This window comes from Salvelinus sp. IW2-2015, linkage group LG4q.1:29 (assembly GCF_002910315.2).
Source record: "Salvelinus sp. IW2-2015 linkage group LG4q.1:29, ASM291031v2, whole genome shotgun sequence".
NCBI classification, from domain to species: domain Eukaryota; kingdom Metazoa; phylum Chordata; class Actinopteri; order Salmoniformes; family Salmonidae; genus Salvelinus; species Salvelinus sp. IW2-2015.
This window is the reverse complement of record NC_036842.1, coordinates 14,022,445-14,043,271: the sequence shown is the minus strand read 5'-3', so window position 1 is coordinate 14,043,271 and position 20,827 is coordinate 14,022,445. Positions and strand designations below refer to the sequence as shown.

Below are 20,827 nucleotides of genomic sequence, written 5' to 3'. Positions count from 1 at the left end.
GCTTTGATGTCATACAACAGGCTAGTCTCAGATTAGACATAAACAAATATCCGGGACACTAAAATTAGTATGATATGTTATGTTTGGTATGGCTACATAAGACAGAATTTAACTTAAGGAGAAAAACACGAACGTCTAACAACCCAAAGGTTGCGTGTTCCATTCTCATTACAGACAGCTTCAGCATTTTAGCTCATTTGTAACCTTACAACTACTTACTACTTTTTAGCTACCTTAAACTACTTAGCATGTTAGCTAACCCTTCCCTTCAACCTAACTCCTAAACTCAACTCTAACCTTACCCCCAACCCTAACCCCTAGCCTAGCTAACGTTAGCGTTAGCCACCTAGCTAACGTTAGTGTTAGCCATCTAGCTAACTTTAGCCACAATAATTTGGAATTCGTAGCATATCATTTGCGTATTGTAAATTCGTAAATACTGTACGAGTTGCAATTCGTAACATACTCTATCATACGAATTGGAATTTGTAACATATCATACCAAATGGATGATGCACATCCACAAAATAATACATACCATACCAAACGTAACATATCATACCAATTTGAGTGTGCTGGATTTTCGATTACTATGTTATGTCTACCCCTGAGTCCAGATCGCAGTCATACAAGCAAGCCAAACAGCCATGAGTCCAAATGTGCACTTGACATTTCCATATCATGAAACTAATGTCATATACAGTGTCAATGTTTATGATCACTTTGTTTGATATACAGTTACAACATGACATGGTGTCATAGCCTGGGTTGTTCTGAACACAATGAGCCTATGTTTGTCTGTTTTGAAGAAAATTTGTCTCAGAATGTACGCCTGAATGCACTCATGACTCCTTTCTATGCGCATCACAATTACGTTCTGTTTCTCTGAATTGCCTTGTGAAAGCCTAACACTGTAAGATCGTATTTTAGAATTTATCTCGTCATGTTGGCAGTAGAACAAGCTTTCAAATTATGCTCACCTGACCCAGATTGATAATTAATATTGGGCCGTTTTTGGATTGTGTAAACAACAACAGTAATTGTGTGATGACGGGGATGCAGGTCTGTGTTCAAAACAACTACAAGTGTGCTTGCTCTAGTTCCTCAACGGCACAGCTAGGAGAGCTCAAAAAAGCACCTTATAGTTGAAGACTCTTCTTTGAGTCATACAAGTGCATTGAAATAACTCAGGAACTGTGCACACTTTGGAGAGGAGTGTGGCCACTTGGAGACCTCAGTTAGTCCTCTCACTCAAACCCATGTCATTTTTATGAAGTTTTATGAAGGTGGTTAACACGGTCAAGACCTTTCCTTCCTCTGGAGGCCGCCAAACTATATATGCATGCTATGATCCTCTCACATCTGAGATGTTGCCTCACATGCTGGTCACAAGCAGGAGTTACTATCCTGAAACCAATTGAATCACTTTACAAACAAACACTTAAGATTTTTGATAACAAACCAAACAGTTACCACCATTGTCATATCATTTACAAACATAATTTATTTAGTCTAGATAGCTTTAAGCAGAATGTAGATGCAAGCCTTGTCTTTAAGATCCTGCATGGTCTTGCCCCTCCACCCCTATGCCGGCATATCATGCTCAATGAAAGCACCTCCAGGATAACAAGGGCAGTAACTAGAGGAGATTGCGTTGTCCCTTTTCGACACAGTAAAACCGGTCAATCGGCCTTCTCTGTTAGAGCTACAATATACTGGAATGCAACGCCCATGGACTTGAGAAGCTGCACTGATTATTGTACTTTTACATTTAAATTGAAAACATGGCTAAAATCTATCCAAACCTGTACACATTCAGTCTTGTGTCAGGTCAACTGTTGTGTCCTCACCTTTGGTCTAATCATTTCCCCATAATCTCCAAACTGTTCGCTTTCAATTGCTACCATGGTTATGCATATGCTTTTCATATTTCTTCTGTAGGAAACATTTCAATTTAGCCCTATGCATATACAGTAGGCCAATTCCCATGCGTGTAAAGAGTTAACAGCTCCCTAAATCACTGGCATACTGAAATATATATTCACATATTACTGGGGAGAGGAGTTGTTATATATCAAAGAAGAACAAGGAAACAGTTGTTGGTCATGCAGTGAATCATAGTTTGAGCACAAGGGAGTGCTGGGCAGTTGGTGAAGCCAAATGTGAAAAGAACAGTCTGACTGACATCAGTACAGATGCAGCAAGTAGAGCTCTGTCATGCATGAGGCTTTTCCCAAGATGTACAATATCTATGAGATTAACAAAAATCTGTGGCCTGATAGATTTCATATCCCATTAAAAGTCCCCGGTACTAAAATGACTAACACTAGACATACTGCAAGTGTGTGTGTGTGTGTGTGTGTGTGTGTGTGTGTGTGTGTGTGTGTGTGTGTGTGTGTGTGTGTGTTGTGTGTGTGTAAGAGAGAGAGATATGGGAGGCTGCAGGCATGTGGTGTGAATCCAGTAGCTTGTGACTGAGTGAGGGAGTTCAGTTTTGAAGACTGGGCGGCTGTTTAAAAGGTTACACAAAACATCATGGTGCTCTGAGCACATCACAAGATATGCTCAGAGAGAGAGAGAAAGAGAGAGCGATAGAAGGAGAGAGAGCGATAGGTGGGCAAGTGCAATTAAACATAGTTTAACAAACAAGAGGGTTGTAGCGTATAAAGTCTCTTGTCTCATTTACTTGAACTATAAACCATCCACACTTATTTGTTGTTTGCATACAATATGTAGTGTTTTGCAATGTTAAACAAGGGACTAGGCAAATTAACTCATTTGTATACTGTAATTTCTATGTTTATATAAGTTCTATGAACCAATCATCTGAACATTACAGACTTGTTATGAATCCGGTGCTGTGGCGCGAGACGAAGCCTCTTTTCTCTGGCATAAGTAGGCATCCTTAGGGACTGAGCTTAGGCCCTAAGCAGTGTACACTAAATAAGGTCAGAGCCAGAGGCTCCCCCTCCATTTGTTCTCATGGTGTCTACACCAGAACCCTGCTGCGTGGAGAGGAAGGCAGCAGCACACCCACTGTGCTTTGGGACTCTCTACCCTCCTTACCTGTTCACTCCGTCATCGTTAGAGTTACAGAGGGAGAGAGGAGGGAAGAGGGGAATGCAGAGTAGATACTAGGGTAGCAGCACACAGCAGGACGCTTCCCCTCCCCTAACCCTGACACACCATCCCTCCCCGTGGCCTATAGGCAGAGCCCCCCCCCCCCCCCCCCCCTCTCCCTGAGCACACACCAGGCCTTAATTAAGATGAAGTATTAATGAGGAGGTTAATGCTTTGTTTCAAGTAAATACAAATCTCTGGAGTGAGTGAGGAGCCACCCCTACATAATTCAATTAAGGTTCGATTCGATTGGCACTACCTTATATACTGAAGAAACATATAAACTCAACATGCAACAATTTCAATGATTTTACTGAGTTACAGTACATATAAGGAAATCAATCAATTGAAATAAATTCATTAGGCCCTAATCTAAGGATTCCCTAAAAACTTGAGACATCTGTGGCATTGTGTTGTGTGACAAAACTGCACTTTTTAGAGTGGCCTTTTATTGTTCCCAGCACAAGGTGCACCTGTGTAAGGATCATGCCGTTTAATCAACTTCTTGATATGCCACACCTATCAGGTGGATGGATTATCTTGTCAAATGAGAAATGCTCAAAAACGGGGATGTAAACAATTTGAGAGAAATATGCTTTTTGTGCGTATGGAAACTGTCTGGGATCTTTTATTTCAGCTCATGGAACATAGGACCAACACTTTACATGTTGAGTTTATATTTCAAAAGTCTAAAGTCTGGACACACCTACTCATTCAAGGGTATTTCTTTATTTTTAAACTATTTTCTACATTGTAGAATAATAGTGAAGACATCAAAACTATGAAATAACACATATAGAATCATGTAGTAACCAAAAAAGTGTTAGATTCTTCAAACTAGCCACCCTTTATAAAGAAAAACCCTTGAATGAGTAGGTGTGTCCAAACATTTGACTGGTACTGTATATCCACTGTACATTAAGACATGGGACACAAATAATACAATTGCCTCAAGAATATCATACACAACGTTTTCCATTATTATTTTTCATTATAATTGCCAGAGCCTCAAAAAAAGGTATCTCTATACACACTACACTTTTATTAATCAAGGTAGTTTATCGCTCTTTCCCTGTTTTGTAATGCTACCTGAATATTTTGAGCTAGCATTACCTCACGTTTTTTCACCCGATGCTCTGTAGCTGTCTTTAGCGCTTGTTACTCCACCCCATCCCTCTCTCCTCTCTCTGTGTCTGTACGCTGTGCTGCTGCTCACTGCAGCCTCATTCAATCAAAAGCTCTGGGCTCTGCAAGATTCAATTAAATGTGCAGCCTATAAACAACATTTAATTCCAGGATAAATTCAATTCAAGAAGCTTCCATGATTAATTTGAATGGATTCAACATTTTACTGTGATTGATTTCCCCAATACACCCCCATACCATAACAATTGTGATTTACAATGTATACATTCCTCAAGGACTCTAAAGTGTCTATCATAGTCCAAAATGTGTATGCTTACACACACCAGTGTTCTAGAATATTGCACTGCTGGCTTTCAAACTTTTCGAATTCTCAGCGCAGCTCAAGCAATTTCTCCAACTGTCAACACATTCAAATTAATAGAGTACGCGTTCCAGAGTCGCGTTGGTTTACTGCAAGGTGCACATTCGATGGTGGTCTGAGTGCTATGTCACAATGGGACGCCGGACTGTCGCGTCTCAGTGTCTGTGGACTATGATTTATGCTTTAAGACACCCAAATTAGTTAAATTCAAGACACCCAAATTAGTATGATGTGTTGTTTGGTATGGTAACATAAGACATGTGGTTAGTTAAGGCAGTGGTTGGTCGGGGTGGATGGGTGGTCGTATAACGCAAATGTCTAGCAACCCAAATGTTGTGAGTTCAAATCTCATCACGGACAACTTTAGCATTTTTGCTAATTAGCAATTTTTCAACTACTTACTACTTTTTAGCTACTGTGCAACCACTTAATATGTTAGCTAACCCTTCCCTATCCCTAACTTTAACCCTTTAACCTAACTCCAAGACTTAACCCTAACCCCTTACCCCTAACACCTAGCTACAATTCATAACATACACTGCATGACCAAAAGTATGTGGACACCTGCTCGTTGCCACAAGAGCATTATTGAGATCTTAAATTCGGATCTTAAATTCTGTTTAAACACCTCATAGTTGGTGAGTGTTTCAGTAGCTAACCCAAGAATGGTCCTACTCTGTCATCCTATCTGCTGTGAAACCCAGTTTCCAATTAGACACAATTCCCCATTCATTAACATGAAATTGTATTAGCTTAACTTTTTCAATTATGACTTTCATATTAACAGCGTGAGAAAGTATGCTTACGCTCCTTAGGAGATTTTAGAAGTGTAGAAGTGTGGTCCTATTTTGGATCCTCTGGAGTCACTGGACACTTTAATTTAACACCTCTACTATGTCTATGGGGCTTAGAGTGCAATCACATGTCACTGTAGCAGCTCTGTGAAATGTATGTCCACTGTACACCACTCCAACCAGAAAGCCCTTGTACTTTGTTTTCTCCTCACATACACACAGTACACACTACCGCATACAAACATGTATTCGTTTACAGTACACACACGCACGCAGGCAGAACACACACATGTGGTTGCAGCGCACACACACCCTCCCTAAATCACAGCTCACTGTCAACAGCCCAGGATTATTAGGAGCATTTGACTGGTCTGTTACTAGGCAACTGAAGCCATGGCAACCAATTCATTATGAAGACAGGGATGGGACAGGAAAAATGCATCAGGGAATGGGTGGGTGGGGAAAGAATTGCAAGACTTTAATTTTTCCCCGCAAAGACAGCCATCCTCTCTAAAAACCCTGTGTAGCATGTCCTACCAGTGATCCAGTACTACACTCCATGTGACGGAATAAGAGAGAGCCGAGTCTCTTTTCCTAGTTCTTTGGTTACAGTACTCTTGATTCTGCACATTCATTTCCTGCTGGTTTCTCAGGTGGCGATGTCATTCAGCCTTCTATTCCATGTTAGTATATCATAATCTGAGGTCATCATGTGTTCCCCTAGCCTCCTGTATTTTTTACATTTAACATCAGCCAATTGCGAATGTTAAAACAGATGTGAAATATTGCAGTTTAAGGCCACCATTGCAACTGGGTCCATTTTGTTATAGAGCATGGTTGAATGATGACTGTGGTTAGTGAGTTATGGAGGTTGTACTATAGGGCCGTACGAGCTCCATTAATTAAGTAATTGTAGATCCAGAGCTTTTTCTCAGTGGAGAAACCTCAGCACTCTTCTCCCAGTTGTGCTACACTCTCTAGGAAGCTGTATCTTGCTCCTTTGTGTCCCTCTCTTTCCCTATCGCTCACCTAATCAGTCCGGGTTTCAAATACATGTGTATTTGATTATTTGTTATATAAAATAGCCTACTCTTTGGAAGTATTTTCAAATACCTGGATTAAATGAATGGGAGTGTATTTGAGCATTTTCAAATACATGCCAATACTTTCCAAGTACATTCCAATATTCAACTACTTTTAAAATAAAACATATCTGAATACTTAATTTAAAATGTCTGTGAAAGTAATTATCAGTCCCATTCTATTTGCCATGGTCTTTCAACCTCAACCCATCTATTTTGATTAGTAACAGTCCCAAAACCTAAACCATAAAACATACACGTACACTGACAACAAAAAAATGGAATCAGTAAACTGCCTAGAGATAGTGTCAGGGCCTCAGGTGTCTCTTCTTGTCTCAGACAGTCCATCAAAGATACACACAAAAAAGAGTACCTAAAATATATTCATGTTTAAGACTAAATTATTCAGGCCCTCTCTGATCCCTCCCCTTTCTGTTGTCATGCATGAGAGTCGAGAGAGAGAGGAGAGAGAGAGAGAGAGGAGAGAGAGAGAGAGAGGAGAGAGAGAGAGCTCCATTTGAGACTGAGCGGCATCAAGTTGAGAGCTCATTGAGTAATCTAATTCAGAGGCTCACCACAGCCCCTTTCTCCATGTCTCCCTCCCTGCCTCTCTGATTCCCCCTCTGACTCCCTGCCTCTCTGATTCCTCTCTGACTCCCTGCCTCTCTGATTCCTCTCTGACTCCCTGCCTCTCTGATTCCCTCTCTGACTCCCTGCCTCTCTGATTCCCTCTCTGACTCCCTGCCTCTCTGATTCCTCTCTGACTCCCTGCCTCTCTGATTCCCTMTCTGACTCCMTGCCTCTCTGATTCCCTTTCTGACTCCCTGCCTCTCTGATTCCTCTCTGACTCCCTCTCTGACTCCCTGCCTCTCTGATTCCCTCTCTGACTCCCTGCCTCTCTGTTTCCCTCTCTGACTCCCTGCCTCTCTGCCTGTCTCCCTGTCTTCAGATGCATTCTCATCTTCCTCCGAGGATATATGAGACACATTGAGACATAATACTACATTGAGTCAGACACTAATACTTCTAGAGCTGTTTTTGTCATTTCTAACATAGTATGTGCTTGAAGGCTTGAAATACACCAGAACTTAGTTTGCACCAGAACCAAATGTTTCTTTAAACAGAATACTTCATGACGCTGATTGGAGCACTAGGCCACTGTGTAGGCCACTGTGTAGGCCACTGTGTAGGCCACTGTGTAGGCCACTGTGTAGGCCACTGTGTAGGCCACTGTGTAGGCCTATTACATAGCATCTAATTAACAATGAAATAGTATTCATATTATTCATGGTCATCCCTCAAACCTTCATACCACTTTGGGTTGAAAAAGCCTCTTGCAATAATGCGGAAAGCTGTGGAAACTGTTCCAACAGACATTTCACTAATAAGGGGCCAAATCAGCCGTGCCTGCCAACCACACCCGGAGTTCAGAAATAAGCCTCATAGACAGACAAGGGGAGGAAAAGGGTGGGGCCTCTGATTTCCTCCAAACAATCCCCTTTTCTCCTTCTCCATTCCTCACTTCCTCTCCTTCTCTCTCTTCACCCCCCTCTCAGTCAATTGTTCCTGTACCTGTGACGTCCTACTGCTAAACAGTGCCATCGCAAGCTGCTAATTCTCACAGGTACACCCTCACACCTTACACTATGAACTCAATTAACACCTAACTGCATTATCCTCTCAAGAAGGTATTTATAACTCGCTAAAAAGGGCAGCCGGTAGCTTTGCGGTTAAGAGCGTTGGGCCAGTAACTGAAAGGACGCTGGTTTGAATCCCGGGGCAGAGTGGGTGAAAAATCTGCCCTTGATCAAGGCAATTGAGCCTGTGAGTCGCTCTGGATAAGATGACTAAAATGTAAACTAATTGATTTCATGTACTAAATCAGCGAGTGCCTAATACATCTTGTCTTATTTATGTTATATGTGAATTATCAGGCCACAGGAAGGTAGAGTATACACTACCGGTCAAAAGTTTTAGAACATCTACTCATTCAAGGGTTTTTCTTTATTTTTACTATTTTCTACATTGTAGAATAATAGCGACGACATCAAAACTATGAAATAACACATGGAATTGTGTAGTCACCAGAAAAGTGATTCTTGAAATAGCCACCCTTTGCCTTGATGACAGCTTTGCACACGCTTGTCATTCTCTCAACCAGCTTCACCTGGAATGCTTTTCCAACAGTCTTGAAGGAGTTACCACATATGCTGAGCAATTGTTGGCTGCTTTTCCTTCACTCTGTGGTCCGACTCATCCTTAGATGCAGAAGGTTGTAAAGAGCGGTATAGAGTAGTGTTGACGCAGCAGAGATAAAATCAGGCTCGTGCTCTTGCATGTGTAATCTGCTCCTAATGCTTCTCACAAAAGGTAGCCCTTTTTTGTGCAAATAAATACAACTAAAAATAAAGAAATAAACTTTTAGCCCTCTATCTAGGAATACAGTCTTCCCTTTTCATGCTTTCACGGGGTAAAGCTATCATATCCACACAGAATGTCAGATATACAGTATATTCCTCTTTGAAGGGTTAGTTAGGGTTTGTTACTTGATCATTTACCTGTTTTTAACTCCAACATTCTGAGGACACATGCTAGAGGTCAACTTGGGCCCCTGCCATTTTAAGTCACATGTTGTCTATTAAACTCTGCAGAAATGAGTAGTGGCCCTAGATGTAATGCACCCTGAGAAGTGTGAAAAGGAGAACACCACAGTGCCATATCTAACAGCAGGCCCCAAGGGTGTGATGACAGAGTGTGGACAGGAACTGGCTGGTTGTGTAATGGCAAATGTTGCATGTGTTGCCCATTGGCTTCCCTTACCGTCTGGTTGTCCTCGTATAGCTTGAGGTCATAGCCGCTTAGCTCCACACAGAAAATGATGGCGGTCACGCCCTCGAAGCAATGAATCCACTTCTTCCTCTCCGAGCGCTGCCCCCCCACGTCCACCATCTTGAAGGTGAGCTCCTTGAAGGTGAACTTGTTCTCCACGATGCCCGTAGTCATGTCGCGGGAGCACAGGATGTCCTCCACGGTGGGGATGAACTCGTTGGAGGAGATGCGGTCCAGGTCGTTCAGATAGTAGGCAGTGTTATCCTCCAGGTGGTACTCGTTGGAGCGGCAGAAGCACTCCTGCACGCCTGAGTCGGCCCACAGGCGCTTCATGACTCCCTGCAGCTCCTCTGTGATCTCCCCTTTGCTCTCGGCCGGCCCGGTTAGGGCGAAGAGCTGCACGGCGTCATAGGCGCGGTCGGGGTTGTGGAAGTCGATCTTGAGTGTGGCCAGGGCACGGATGATGCGTGTGAGCGAGTCGATGGCGTTGTAAAGGATGAGGGGCTTGTACTCCTTGCAGGCATCCAGATTAAAGCCTCCGCTGTGGATGATCTTCATCTGCTTGACGATGGTGCTCTTGCCAGAGTTGCTGGTGCCCAGCAGAAGGAGCTTGATCTCACGCCGCTGCCGCTGGCTCTCCGAGCGCAGGTGGCGGTCGATCCGCCGGGAGCGCCGCGCCGCCTCCTTCTCCTCCGAACTCTGCCGGCAACCCATGGTCGTCTGCCACGCGGTGAACACCGAGGAAAACGTGGTGATCACAGAGGAGAACGTGCCGGGTGGCAAAAGCGGTGCGTCCGGGGTCAAACTAAAATAATCTGGAAGATCAAAAGGAACAGAGATAAGAGACTAACGAAGAGAGGGATGGATGTCAGAGCAGGAATAGGATAACGTTTGAATCTTCAAAGCTGCAGGGGCTTGATGGGAAGCAAGAGAGACACCTTCCAGTCAGAGCAAACAAAGAGAAACAAGAACCATAGAGCAGGAATGACTCAGGAATATTTCATTCTCCTCGTGATCTAGAGGCTGTGCGTTGGTCCTCTGTGGGTTCATCCCAGGATTTGGGACTGACGTTGGCACAGAGCTCTACCAGGACATGGTGGGATGCCCACACAGAGCCTGGAGCTGGGGCTTGGGCTGGACTGCCTAATTCCACGGGTGCTGGGGGTCATATCAGGGGTCACCCCCTGAGGAAACTTACAGAGCAGGAATGGAGATGGAGGTGTTAGTGAAGACAGTGTTCGGGGATGATGTGTAGGTGCAGCAAATCCCCCTCGCTCTCCTCCCTCATGGCTCTCACGTCACCACTCCCTATCTTGGTGACAGCAGTCATCCAGGGTAGTCCTTCACGCCTTGTCTGCCTCCTCTCTGGGCTATATTCTGCTCCGTTTCCTCCTCGCAGTGGTGCGTCTCAGGAAACTGAAGGCCCCCGTTTCTGCCAACATAAGAGGGAGAGGAGAGACATGATCAATGAACACAGTCCTGATGAATCAGAGCATAGGAGCCCGAGAGGAAACCGAGAAGTGGAGCTGAGCTGCTTCATTTACGTCTCACAAAACACAAAACACACAAAATGCAGATACTAAAATACACACTCAAACAAACATGTAGAGAGAGACACACACAAGCAACACAAAATATCATACCCCCAAAACTGACAGTGTATTTCCACTGCAATGCATGTGGAGCACACAGCACTCGTTCTCTTGGTCAAAGCCCAGACCTGTATCTCGGATCCTCAGCTGTGTCGCCATACTGTCCCTCTCAGTGCTCACTTCCTCTTTACTGTTTCTTTCTAACAGGCGTTTCTCCTATCTATCTCCATCTGCAGCCCTGTGTTACCATAGACCTAGTCAGAGCTGAGTCATACACAAGAAAACACACACACACACATATACACACAAACATGCATCCACACACACACGCATCCACACACACTAAAGCAAACCCAAAAGATATCCAGGGTGTGAAACGGAAACACATGCAAGATGAATGAATCTCCCCCTAGCCGCTCTCCCCTCACATCGCCCCTGGACTCTCCCGCTCTCCTGTCTACCTAAGGCTCTGCAAGCTGATGTCATGTGTGCTGTTTATTTACTATCACAGTGGAAAATAACTGCCTCAAGCCGACAGGTGCCTCTCACTCTTTCATTCCACTGCAAAGCCTGATCTCTGCCTCAACCTCCAATTTGTGATCCTGCAGGTGCATGGTTCAAAACAGTCAGGATTTTTTTTTTGCAGCTTTGGATATCAAGCAGAAAACAAACAGATTGCCTTACAAAAATACTGTCTACAAAAATGCTGAAAACATTTTGCACCATGTGGATTTTTTTGGATGATTAAAATGTTCTTACATCATATAATCACCGTGTGAATACACTGCATTTTATGTGCTGGAATACTGCAGGTAGTCTGGCCCAAAATGATTGGCACCCTTGATAAAGATGAGCAAAAAAGTACTGTATCAAATAAATAATAACGACACTGAGTGAACAAAACACTAGGAACATTTGCTCTTTCCATGACATAGCCTGACCAGGTGAAAGCTATGATCCCTTATTGATGTCACTTATTAAATCCACTTCACTCAGTGTAGATGAAGGGGAGGAGACATGTTAAGTAAGGATTTTTAAGCCTTGAGACAATTGAGACATGGATTGTGTGTGTGTGCCATTCAGAGGGTGAATGGGAAAGACAAAATATGTAAGTGCCTTTGAATGGGATATGGTTGTAGGTGCCAGGCACACCGGTTTGAGTGAGTCCAGGACTGCAATGCTGCTAGGTTTTTCACACTCAACAGTTTCCCGTGAGTATCAAGAATGGTCCACCACCCAAAGGCTATCCAGCCAATTTGACACAACTGTGGGAAGCATTGGAGTCAACATGGGCCAGCATCCCTGTGGAATGCTTTCAACACTTTGTAGAGTCCATGCCCCGACGAATTGAGGCTGTTCCGAGGACAAAATGGGGTGCAACTTAATATTAGGAAACAGTTCCTAATGTTTTCCACAGTTGTGTCAAGTTGGCTGAATGTCCTTTGGATGATAGACCATTCTTGATACACACAGGAAACTGTTGAGCGTGAAAACCCAGCAGCGTTGCAGTTCTTGACACACATACCCCGCTTAAATATTTTGTCTTGCCCATTCACCCTCTGAATGGCACTCATATAAAATCCATGTCTCAATTGTCTCAAGGCTTTAAAATCCTTCTTTAACCGGTCTCCTCCCCTTCATCTACACTGATTAAAGTGACATCAATAAGGGATCAAGGCATTCTCAAAGATTCACCTAGTCAGTCTAGGTCATGGAAAGAGCAGGTGTTCCTAATGTTTTGTACACTCAGTGTAGCTCAGTATTTGTATTATTTATTTTATGCAGTCTTTTTTGCTAATCAGAACCAAGGGGTGCCAATCATTTTGGACCTGACTGTATATTACAGTGAATGGGCTGCATTATGAGCTCGGACTCTGGGACTCTGATAAATAGATGCACATTGTGACAGGACAGACCGTATGCTATTGGTTGTGTAACAAATGTGAAATCACGCTGTGGCCTAGTTTTGTTGGCCAGACTACCCTCTTCAGACCTGTCACACACAGAGAGAGAGACAGACAGACGGCGAGGGAGAGACTGAGAGGGAGACAGAGAGAGCATTCCCCAAAGTTAGTGAGGTCCACTCTTGGAAAGACTAGGAGGACTGTCTGACACAGCAGAAGCACCACACAACGCAAACAGGAAAGACAGTATTGTTCTTCTGTTTCAGGCACCTGATTGCCCAAGCTCTCAAAATGGCGGAGCCAGCCAAACCAGTTAGAAAGCTGCACATCACTGATTTTCAGAGGCCATAAAAGGAGTTATTACAACGAACGGTGCATGAGCTCATTTCAATGTGCAATTTCAGCGTTCTTCAGCATTGCCATACTGCCTCAGAGGTAATGCTTCTTTAGATAATTGCTGAGGAGGTGGTGGGATGTGTATTTCTTCATGATTACGCAACAATATCCTCACATTTACCGCAGGCTCTTGTGTATGATATTACCCATTTCCCTCTCTGAATGTACAGACTGTCGTACACTTAATGGTGGGTTTATTTGTTCAGTTAGATTAGATAGATTGACGGTTTAGGTATTAGTTGAATGGCGAACGAGCATGGTATTTGTCTTTTGGTGTTAACATTCACTTTTGCAAGCATTTAAAGGCAAACATGCAACTGAGCTAAATGATCAAAGCTGAAATACACCAATGGGCAAATTATTTTGATCAGTTCAACTATCACTTTACTCCCTGTCGCTACATTTTGGCTTGTTTCAGTTGTTCAGTTGACCAGTTAATTCTACATGTAGGCCACTGACTTGATGGCATGACAATGTATGCATTATGTTAGTGTGGAAGCACAAACACCAGGGGCAAGATAAGGCACGAGGCCTTCCACTCTGAACACGCAGAAAGTCAGGTATAATGGGCACAGTGGAGTGCCTCCTCTGCTTACGGAACTACAGAACTGCTTGCACTCTTTCTCGTAAGGCACGTGCTAAGTGAGAGGGGGGCATATGGGGTTAGTATCACTTCACAAATATTATTTCAGTCAACTACAATACCCCACCCTTTTTGTGTCCAAATGAAACCGTACCTTTTGAAACCGTATAACTGGATGCACTTTAAACCTGGTTACCCGGAGCACACTTCACCAGTTCACTGAATCAAGGACAGTAGTTGTGATGTGGAGAATAATGGAGTTGAGTGACGTAGTGAGGGCGTGTCCCTTTTAAGAGTACGCGAGAGGAGGGAGAGGGAGCGCGGAAGGTGCCGTGGAACGAGGCCAGGCCAGACTCATGTTTAATGGTGAGCACTGAGGTAATGTGATAGTCAGGGTGAGACCAGCTCCGTCACTCTCTCGCCTCTCGTTCACTACACGACACAAATGGCTTCCTCTCCCTGAGCGCACCTCCTATTTCTAATTCGACCGTGCCGCGAACAATTACAATATCTAATCATTATTAGAAATGAGCAGATGTACTACTGTCACGGTAGTGTAATGGACTATTTCTGTCATGATAGTGGAAAGCACCAATTTGCCATCAGAAAAAGGTCAATCATATTAGTTTGGGAGGTGATGGTAATCCTCAGAGGGTTGGGTAATAGAAGATTCCTGGTTAATGGACAGAATGCATGTACAGGTCTTTATTACCTGCATGAACAATTAGTTAAAATGTACATTATGTGCAAATTGTGTAAAACCCACACATGCATGACATTGCATCAGCATGTGTAGGTGTTCAAATGGAAATCGAAAATGTTATGTATGATGTTCTTGAAGCAATTGTGTTATTTGTGTCCCATGTCCTAATGTACTGTGGATATACACTGAACAAAAATAAAAACACAGTGTGTGAAGTGTTGGTCCCATGTTTCATGAGCTGAAATAAAAGATCCCAAAAATGTTCCATATGCACAAAGATATTATTTCTCTCAAATGTTGTGCACAAATGTGTTTACATCCCTGTCAGTGAGCATTTCTCCTTTGCCAAGATAATCCACCTGACAGGTGTGGCATTTCAAGAAGCTGATTAAACAGCATGATCATTACACAGGTGTACCTTGTGCAGGGGGAAATAAAAGGCCACTCTAAAATGTGCAGTTTTGTCACACAACACAATGCCACAGATGTGTCAAGTTTTGAGGGAGCTTGCAATTGGCATGCTAACTGCAAGGATGTCCACCAGAGCTGTTGCCAGAGAATTTTATGTTAATTTCTCTACCATAAGCTGCCTCCAACGTTGTTTTAGAGAATTTGGTAGTACGTCCAGCTGGCCTCACAACCGCAGACCAGACCACGTGTATGGCGTTGTGTGGGCGAGCGGTTTGAACAACGTTGTGAACAGAGTGCCCCATGGTGGCGGTGGGCCTATGGTATGGGCAGGCATAAGCTACGGACAACGAACACAATTGCATTTTAACAATAGCAGTTTGAATGCACAGAGATACCGTGACGAGATCCCGAGGCCAATTGTGAGGCCCATGTTCTGTGACCAGCAGACGCATATCTGTATTCCCAGTCATGTGAAATCCATAGATTAGGACCTAATTTATTTATTTCAATTGGCTGATTTCCTGATATGAACTGTAACAAATTGTTGCATGTTGTGTTTATATTTTTGTTCAGTAACGTTATATGTTACCAGGACTATCCACACATCACCACTCTTTTTCACATGTAGTATGGACATTATCTTTTCCTTACAATTAATAAATAAAATAGGACTATGAAAGAGGTTGCAATGGTGTCAGTCTGCTAGCCTTCCTTTATTGTCACGGCTGTCGACAAAAGAGGACCAAGGTGCAGCCTGGTGAGCGTACATGTTCCTTTATTAAACAAGACGCCGAACAAAACCATAAACACTACAAACAAACCGTGAAGCTCAAAGGCTATGTGCCCTAAACAAAGTCAACTTCCCACAAACACAGGTGGAAAAAAGAGCTACCTAAGTATGGTTCTCAATCAGAGATAACGATAGACAGCTGTCCCTGATTGAGAACCATACCCGGCCAAAACATAGAAATAGAAAATCATAGAAACACAAAACATAGAATGCCCACCCCAACTCACACCCTGACCAAACCAAAATAGAGACATAAAAAGGATCTCTGAGGTCAGGGCGTGACATTTATCCAATGGGCTGGGCTGAATTAAATATAATTAATCGAGAGGCACATACAGATTGTAGAGCGAGACAATGAAAGCCAAGCCAGACAATTTAAGAATTGAGGAACAGGCAGGTGCTGTTTTGTGCTAGTGTCATGTTTAGTGATGATAGAGTTGCTAGACAGAGAAGTAATGTTGTTCTCAGGTCATTATGTTTTCAGAGCGGAGTGTGTGATGAGTATGGTTTTTGTTAACTACCAATGGTTTAAAAATGAGGTGAACAGGTGTGTGTTCATGTTTTGTATTTGAAGAGGGATCATGTTAGGTGTTCAAAGTAGAGCAAACATACTGTACTGTCCATTGTCCAAAGGTTTCTGACACAACAGCCAGCTTGACATGTGTTGAAATAAACATAAGTAATCAAGTAGAAATACAGGTATACAGGAGTATGATTTTCAAATTCAAAAATACACCTGAAGAGGTGTGTTGTTTTAGATATGATAAACTCTGCATACTAGTTGTTCCGAGAGTATGCAGCAGCTCCCCCAAGCCGAGGGTTACCATGCCTACCTTGTATGCCACTGCTCCATCTCTCCTGCCACTGAACAGGCCTGGCTCTGGCAATAAATAGATTATGTAAGTCCTGACAAAAAGCACAATGGCATCTCTGTCTTATTGATGAATACTATTGTTACGTAAAGCATCTCACCAGCAGTTGCATTGTGCGATATGCCCCAGTCCCTCTTCACTCATGTCTACACACATGCATGCCCCCCTCCTCACACGCGCATACCACATGAACACACATGAACACCCCAGGCCTCTTCCCAACAATCACAGTCACTGGTTACTTTACATCACGCTGAGGTTACTTCCCCCCCTCTCCCTCTCTTTCCTCTCCCTCCTCTCTGTCTCTTTTTCTCTCACACTCTCTCTTTCTCACCCCCTTTCTCTCTCCCATCTCTCTCTCTCTGCCAACGGTCCTCCGTGAACCTCACAAACAGTAAACTGTGAAATAGGGATCGTTTTGCACAACGCTTATGGTTCTAATGTTCCATTTACCCATTGGTCCATGGCAGTGCAGGGACAGGGACAGTGGTTTTGGGAGAGAGGGAGGGTAGAGGGTTTACTACCTGCTGGAGGCTGGGGTTCCTGTGGTAGCAGAGCAGCCTGGCAGACTGAGGGTACTGAGGACACCAGACTAAATAGTCAGTCAGTAACCGTTGCCCTCCCTGACCTGGCTCCCCCAGTAGACATGAAGACGGTTGAGCTGTGTGACACATTAGCCTATAGTGTTTTCAACCAGTGAAGGCTGCTGAGGGGAGGACAGTTCATAATATTGGGTGGATTGGAGTCTATGGAATGGTATCAAACACATCAACGATGTGGTTTCCATATGGTTGATACCATTCCATAGACTCCAATCCACCCAATATTATGAACTGTCCTCCCCTCAGCAGCCTCCACTGTTTTCAACCAACAAACTGATTGTTAACGAACAATAATGACCAACTTCCTGGCATTGACAACTTCAATGGAAAGCTACTGAGGATTGTAGCTGACTCTATAGCCACTCTTATATATGTCATATCTTTTATCTGAGCCTAGAAGAACGTGTTTGTCCTCAGGCCTGGAGGAAAGCCAAAGTAATTCCGCTACCCAAGAGTGGTAAAGCGGCCTTTACTCTTTCTAATAGCAGACCTATAAGCTTGCTACCAGCACTTAGCAAACTATAGGAAAGAATTGTTTGGCCAAATACAATACTATTTCTCTGTAAACAAATTAACAGACTTTCAGCATGCTTATAGAGAAGGGCACTCAAAATGTATTGTACTGACACAAATGACTGATGATTGGTTGAAAGAAATTGATAATAAGAAATTTGTGGGAGCTGTACTGTTAGATTTCAGTGCAGCCTTTGATATTATTTACCATAACCTGTTGTTGAAAAAACTTGTGTTATGGCTTTTCGACCTCTGCCATATCGTGGATTCAGAGCTATCTATCAAATAGAACTCAAAGGGTTTTCTTAAATAGAAGCTTCTCTAATGTCAAACATGTAAAGTGTGGTGTACTGCAGGGCAGCTCTCTAGGCCCTCTATTCTTTTCTATTTTTACCATTGACCTGCTACTGGCATTAAACAAAGCACGTGTGTCCGTGTATGCTGATGTACACATCAGCAACCACAACTAATGAAATCACTGAAACCCTTAACAAAGAGTTGCAGTCTGTTTTGGAATGGATAGCCAGTAGTAAACTGTTCCTGAACATCTCCAAAACTTAGAGCATTGTATTTGGTACAAATCATTCCTTAAGTTCAAGACCTCAGCTGAATCTGGTAATGAATGGTATGGCTGTTGAACAAGTTGAGTAGACTAAATTACTTGGCATTACCTTAGATTATAAACTGTCATGGTCAAAACATATAGATGCAATGGTTGTAAAGATGGGGAGAGGTCTATCCGTAATAAAGAGATGCTCTGCTTTTTTGACACCACACTCCACAAAGCAAGTCCTGCAGGCTCTAGTTTTGTCTTATCTTGATTATTGTCCAGTCATGTGGTCAAGTGCCGCAAGGAAAGACCTAGTTAAGCTGCAGCTCGCCCAAAACAGAGCGGCACGGCTTGCTCTTCATTGTAATCAGAGGGTTGATATAAATACTATGCATGCCAGTCTCTCTTGGCTAAGAGTTGAGGAGAGACTGACTGCATCACTTCTTCTTTTTATAAGAAACATTAATGTGTTGAAAATCCCAAATTGTTTGCATAGTCAACTTACACACAGCTCTGACACACACACTTACCCCACCAGACATGCCAGAAGGGGTCTTTTCACAGTCCCCAAAAAACAGATAAAGCAACACCTCACGGCACAACGTCTCTCCCCTATTTGACCTAGATAGTTTGTGTGTATGTATTGATATGTAGGCTACATGTGCCTTTAAAAAAACATGTTTTATGTAGTTCTATCCTTGAGCTGTTGTTGTCTATTAATGTTCTGTAGTATGCCATGTTCCATATTTTGTGTGGATCCCAGGAAGAGTAACTGCTGCTTTTACAACAGCTAATGGGGATCCTAATAAAATACCAAAATACCGTAATAAGAAAAGCAGCGCAACCTAAATAGGTTGTGAGTAGGCTTGGCTTGGTGAACGACATTAGGGGAACAGAAAGTTGAGAGTGAGAAGAGATGACCTGATGGGACTCGTGATCATTTAGACAGATAAATGTTGGTGTGTGTGAGGCTGTCCAAACTGCCTTTACCTGGCTTTGACGTTTATACAGCGGCATGTGAATCAATGACTGCTCTGGTGCAAAAAATAAATAAATAAAAGGAATAAAAATGTATGCACTCTACTGTAAGTCGCTCTGGATAAGAGCGTCTGCTCTTGGCCGGTAGGGATATCCTTGTCTCAGTATGTAAAAATGTAATACAATGTATGCACTCTAATGTAAGTCGCTCTGGATAAGAGCGTCTGCTAAATGACTAAAATGTAAAATGTAAATGTGCAGTTGTACTTAGAAATGAGATCCAAGCAGCTTAGCATGTCCTTTAATCTATTCTTTGTCATCATCGTCAAACTAAAAGTAGGATGCCAATCAGATTGTTTTCATATTGAATAAAGTGATTGAATTAGACCACTGTAAAATAAATAAATGTTGAGAGTCAAAAATCATATATTTTTTCTCTTAGGCGACCAAGAAATTCAAGGACCTGTGTTAGAGTGAACTAAATCTGTATCTAATATTCCTGTGAATTCTAGCTGGTTAGATGGGAGAGAGCTGAGTGACAAATGTACACATTTTCTCAACGTTTAAACAGAATTATTTTATCGTTTAATCGTTAATTACATGTGAATTGACAATTCAGATATAGTCATGCATATGACCACTAGGGGGCGATGCAGTTCAAATCTACCGCAGTCCTGGCTGCCTACCAGATGGCGCTCACCTTACTGCTGTCCCCCTCCCACTCAGCAACGATAGTAGTTAATGCCGTTTTTACGTTCTCTTCTGTGTGCCTCTCCTCCATGTTCTAAGTGGTCAGTCAGTACATGGTACCCCTCCTGTCTCAGCCTCCAGTAATTATGCTGCAATAGTTTATGTGTCGGGGGGCTAGGGTCAGTCTGTTATATCTGGAGTATTTCCCCTGTCTTATCCAGTGTCCTGTGTGAATTTAAGTATGCTTCCTCTAATTCTCTCTCTCTTTCTTTCTTTCGCTCTCTCTTTCTTTCTCTTCTCTCAGTGGACCTGAGCCTAAGGACCATGCCTCAGGACTACCTGGCCTGATGACTCCTTGCTGTCCCCAGTCCACCTGGTCGTGCTGCTGCTCCAGTTTCAACACAACATCTGCCTGTGGCTATGGAACCCTGACCTGTTCACCGGATGTGCACTACCTTATCGCAGACCTGCTGTTTTCAACTCTCTGTCTCTACCACACCTGCTGTCTCTAACTCTGAATGATCGGCTATGAAAAGCCAACTGACGTTTACTCATGATGTGCTGACCTGTTGCACCCTCTACAACCACTGTGATTATTATTATTTGACCTTGCAGGTCATCTATGAACGTTTGAACATCTTGGCCATGTACTGTTATAATCTCCACCCGGCACAGCCAGAAGAGGACTTCTCCATCCGGGCCGTCACAGTTTTTTTCGACATAGCATCTTGCAGTCTGGTTCTAGATATGCCATCAGGACATTGAAGCCGACATCCTCTACCAATGACAATGGCTGCATTTGAACTGCAATCATTTCTGTAATCAGCACTGTGATTTTCTCACTCACACATTTTTTGTGTGAAAAGCCTGTCTAATGTCTGTTGTTGGGGGCCTGTGCTGCTGCCAGCAAC

The 20,827-nt window shown here is 43.2% G+C and overlaps 1 protein-coding gene across 3 annotated transcripts in view; it reads right to left on the bottom strand.

Moving 5' to 3' along the window:
- gnaz (guanine nucleotide binding protein (G protein), alpha z polypeptide) overlaps positions 1-20,827 on the bottom strand; it is a 39,957-nt gene that overhangs the window by 4,448 nt on the left and 14,682 nt on the right. Inside the window, exons 2-3 of one of the 3 annotated variants that reach the window (XM_023983863.2) lie at positions 10,531-10,764; positions 9,324-10,147 (exon numbers count right to left, since the gene is read on the bottom strand). In XM_023983863.2, coding sequence (XP_023839631.1) covers positions 9,324-10,046 — 723 coding nt within the window. In that variant the 5' untranslated portion in view covers positions 10,047-10,147; positions 10,531-10,764. Of the gene's footprint in view, positions 1-9,323; positions 10,765-10,975; positions 11,353-20,827 lie in introns of those variants that run through there. The other 2 variants (XM_023983862.2, XM_070441806.1) reach the window with 2 other exon arrangements.